General features: G+C 60.0%; 1 protein-coding gene across 1 annotated transcript in view; it reads left to right on the top strand.

The window, feature by feature from the left end:
• The window catches only part of LOC103263265 (sialic acid-binding Ig-like lectin 5), a 5,529-nt gene extending 1,986 nt beyond the window's left edge, over positions 1–3,543 (top strand). Inside the window, exons 5-10 of the mRNA XM_008060957.1 lie at positions 5–27; positions 157–414; positions 483–767; positions 995–1,091; positions 1,390–1,468; positions 3,352–3,543. Coding sequence (XP_008059148.1) covers positions 5–27; positions 157–414; positions 483–767; positions 995–1,091; positions 1,390–1,468; positions 3,352–3,543 — 934 coding nt within the window. The remainder of the gene's footprint in view (positions 1–4; positions 28–156; positions 415–482; positions 768–994; positions 1,092–1,389; positions 1,469–3,351) is intronic.
• The last annotated feature ends 356 nt before the right edge of the window (positions 3,544–3,899 follow it).

Genomic DNA, 3,899 nt, shown 5'->3' with positions numbered 1-3,899 from the left:
TGACGGTTTCCCAGGCCAACAGGACAGGTGAGAGAGGGAGACACAGGAACCAGGGCCTCTGGGAGCCAAACTGGGGTCCTGGTGTCTGGGGTGTCCCCAGGCAGGAGGGAGCCAGAGCCCTAGGTCGCCCATCACTTCCGCTCTTCCCTTCTCCAGTCCTGGAAACCCTCAGGAACGGCACATCCCTCCCAGTCTTGGAAGGCCAGAGTCTGCGCCTGGTCTGTGTCGCCCACGGCAACCCCCCAGCCAGGCTGAGCTGGGCCCGGGGCAGACAGACCCTGAGCCCCTCCCAGCCCTCAGACCCGGGGGTCCTGGAGCTGCCTCGTGTGCAGATGGAGCACGAAGGAGAATTCACCTGCCGCGCTCAGAACCGGCTGGGCTCCCAGCACGTCTCTCTGAGCCTCTCTGTGCACTGTGAGTGGGGGCGGGGCACCCAGGCCCGGGCAGGGGGCACCCGCTGAGCCTTCTCCTCCTTCCCGCAGACCCCGCACGACTTTTGGGACCCTCCTGCTCCTGGGAGGCTGAGGGTCTGCGCTGCAGCTGCTCTTCCCGGGGCCAGCCGTCCCCCTCCCTGCGCTGGCGGCTTGGCGAGGAGCTTCTGGAAGCGAACGGCAGCCAGGGCGTCTTCATGGCCACGCCCAGCTCAGCGGGGTCCTGGACCAACAGCTCCCTGAGCCTCCACGGGGGGCTGGACTCCAGCCTCGGGCTCAGCTGCGAGACCCGGAACGTCCACGGGGCCCAGAGCGGCTCCGTCCTGCAGCTGCCAGGTCTGGGGGGTGGGGACAGAAGCGCGGGGAAAGAGGGGGAGGGGCCCCAGGAAGGTGGGGCTTGGGCCTGTGGGGCGGAGCTGGGCCTCGGGGGCAGGAGTTGCGGGAGGTCCCTGCTTCGTGGCTGGTGGGGGAGGGAGAACCCGAGAGCTCTAGTGCCAGGAGAGGAGGGGCTCGAGGGTCCCAGGGTCGGGAGGGGCATCACCACAAGCCCCCCTGGTCTGCAGGGAGGCCAGTGCCTGGGGGATGGTTCCTTCTGGGGGCCGTCGCTGGAGCCGTTGCTGCTGCTCTATTCAGTCTCTGTTCCTGCCTCATCTTCCTCAGGTGGGCGTTGCCCTGAGGGAGTTTGGTGCAGATTATGGCGGGGTCCTAGACCCCCAGGGCTGGAGGAGTCTGGGCAGGGCCGTGCTTTGAGAAATGGCCTTGGACGGTGCATCAGAGCAGAGGTCTGTGCCCAACCCTGGTCCAGCCATGAGAAGGGCCCCCGTTCTCATTGGGGAGGTCTCCCGGTGACATGTCCGCTCTCTCAGGCCTCGGTAGCCTTCTGGTCTCCTCTAAGCTGAGTGGCAGTCCCTCCAGGCTGGAGCCCCTGGAGGCTGAGAGGTCCTGGCTCCTCCCTCAGGGTGAGGACCTGCAGGAGAAAAGCCGTCAGGAGGGCAGCTGAGCGGGACGCCTTGGCCGCCTTGGGTCCCATCTCCTGGGTGAGTGATCAGCCCTCTGTTCATCAGGGTCCCATCTGGTCCTCTCCCCAGAAGGGCCATGGTCACCTTCCTCTTGATAACAAAGAATAATCGTACCCCAAACAGGCTTTTGCTCTGGGTCCCCATCAACGGCCCCCAGTCCCATGACCCGGGAGCTCCCTCCCCACTGCTCCCCATGTCCTGTCCCAGAGCCAAAGGCCACCGGGGCCTGAGGATCACCTGCTGGGCTCAGTTCCAATGGACCCTCCCACTTCCATTTCATTCTGGACGCCCAACTCCCTCCCGTTCCTTCCTATCTCTCCTCCTCAACACAGGATGCAGAGAGATTGTCCCCAAATAATTATTGTCTACTACAAAGTTCTGAAGTCCCCAGCACCTTCCTCACTTCTGACACCAGCTGCAACATTGGGGTCCCCAAGGCCACTCTCAGTTTCAATTAATTCTTTAGAAGGAGCTGGGTGGTGGCTCACTAATCCCAGCACTTTGGGTGGCTGAGGCATGAGGATCGCCTGAGTCCACGGGTTCGAGACCAGCCTGGGCAACATGGCGAGACCTCGTCTCTACAATAAATCAAAAAATTAGCCGGGCGTGATGGTACAAGCCTGTAGTTCCGGCTACTGGGAAGGTTGAGGTGGAAAGACCACCTGAGCCCAGCAAGTCAAGGCTGGGGTGGCTGTGAGTGTGCTACTGCACTCCAGCCTGATGACAGAGTGAGACTCCAACACACACACAAAAAATTCTCTAGAAGGACTCACAGAACTCCCTGGAGCTGTGACCTCATGGGGATAGTTTATACTGTGAAGGGACACAGATGAAGGTCAGGGACGGGAAGGGATCACAGGGCAGGGTCAAGGAATGGTGACACAGGGACAGCACGTCATGCTCCCAGCACCGACAGGTGACAACAACACAGAGGACAACAACACAGAGGTGACAACAACACAGATGGCCAGCCTCTGGCGTCCAGGGTGTGACTGGGTGGGCCCCTAGGCACCCGTGTAGCTGACCTCAGTGACTCAGGCTCTGGCCCCTCCAGAGTCACACAGATGCCACATGGCCAAGGCCCCACCATCAATCTGCTGTTAGTATAGATGACCTGGCCTGGCCTGTGGCTCCCAGTGAACGAGGACATGTCTCTCAGGCGGGATATTCTCAGTTAGAGCGTCCCACCCAGGAGCTGGGAACACAGGGTCCTGCCTGCCTTTGGACAAGTGACTCCTTCACTGCAGTGTCCTGTGTCTTGGGTTCACAGCTCAGTTTGTTGATTGCATTTGGACGCCTGGACCTCTGAGTGTGAGTGGGCCCTGAGGGCAGTGCAGGACAGAGGAGATCCTTGTCCTCACACCACACATTCCCGGCAGCCCATCACAATTTGCAATTAGAGAGTAACTTAATTTACTGGGACTTTAATGCCTGCTTCCCCATGCCCACTCTCGCTGCGTGAACTCAGGGAAGGTGTCTGCTTAGGCCCCACTGAGTATCCAGGACCCGGCATAAGTAGCTGTTCCATAAGGCAGCAGGAATTGGAGTCAGAGTGGCATGAATGTGCATCTTGGCCTGATCACTACTTAGAAGTGTGCTTGGGCAGATTTACTTAGCCTCAGTTTCCCCTGACAAGAGCTGGTGTCCTGTCTCCCTTGTGCATTGTTGTGAGGATTTTATGAGGCTGCCTTCAATAACCAAGGGCTGGGTCTTATTGCTCAAACACTTGGGGAATGAATGAGTGAATGAATGAACCAGTGAGTGAACGAGGGCCCTGCCAATGACTATGGAATGACTAGACCAAAGACCAAGGCTCCGTCTCCAGGTTCACTGGTGGACCCTCTTGCTGTCTCCCAGCTCCCACTCTCCTAATGTGACCCCCTTCTGTCCCCTGCATCCAGGGTGACCGGCAAGAGTGCCCACCAGGCAGCCCCCCAGACCTCGCACCCCCAGCTGGGGCCACCCCCACCTCGGGGGAGGATCAGAAGCTGCATTACGCCTCCCTCAGCTTCCAGAGACTGAGGCCCCAGGAGCCTCACCACCAGGCAGCCACTAGTGCCTCAGAGTACGCAGAGATCAAGGTCCGCAAGTGAGGACCCCAAGGCCCGTGACCTCTCTGGGGAGGAGACGTCAGGGACGGTTCCTGAGGGGACAGCTCTCTGTGAGCAAGATGCCAACCAGGGCCCAGGAGTCCCATTGGTGTGTGACCGGCAGAACTGGGCCCATTTTCAGCCCTTCCCCAAATAATAGTCCCAGCAAGTCAGTCCCCCCATCTGTGTTGGACGCAACAAGCCCAACTCATAAGCCCTTGTGGGGGCTAAAGGGCATTACTGACATACAGCATCCACAGAGACACATCTGCAGAGAGCGCCTCACTTGGTCAGACCTTCTCCAGGCAGTCCCCTAGGTGTACAGCTCTGATCATCCGGCCCCAATGGGCACCCCTGTG

Source organism: Carlito syrichta, unplaced genomic scaffold, assembly GCF_000164805.1.
Source record: "Carlito syrichta isolate Samal-C Ts95f unplaced genomic scaffold, Tarsius_syrichta-2.0.1 Scaffold304772, whole genome shotgun sequence".
NCBI lineage: Eukaryota > Metazoa > Chordata > Mammalia > Primates > Tarsiidae > Carlito > Carlito syrichta.
The sequence above is the reverse complement of the archived record's forward strand: the minus strand, read 5'-3'. Positions and strand labels throughout refer to the sequence as shown.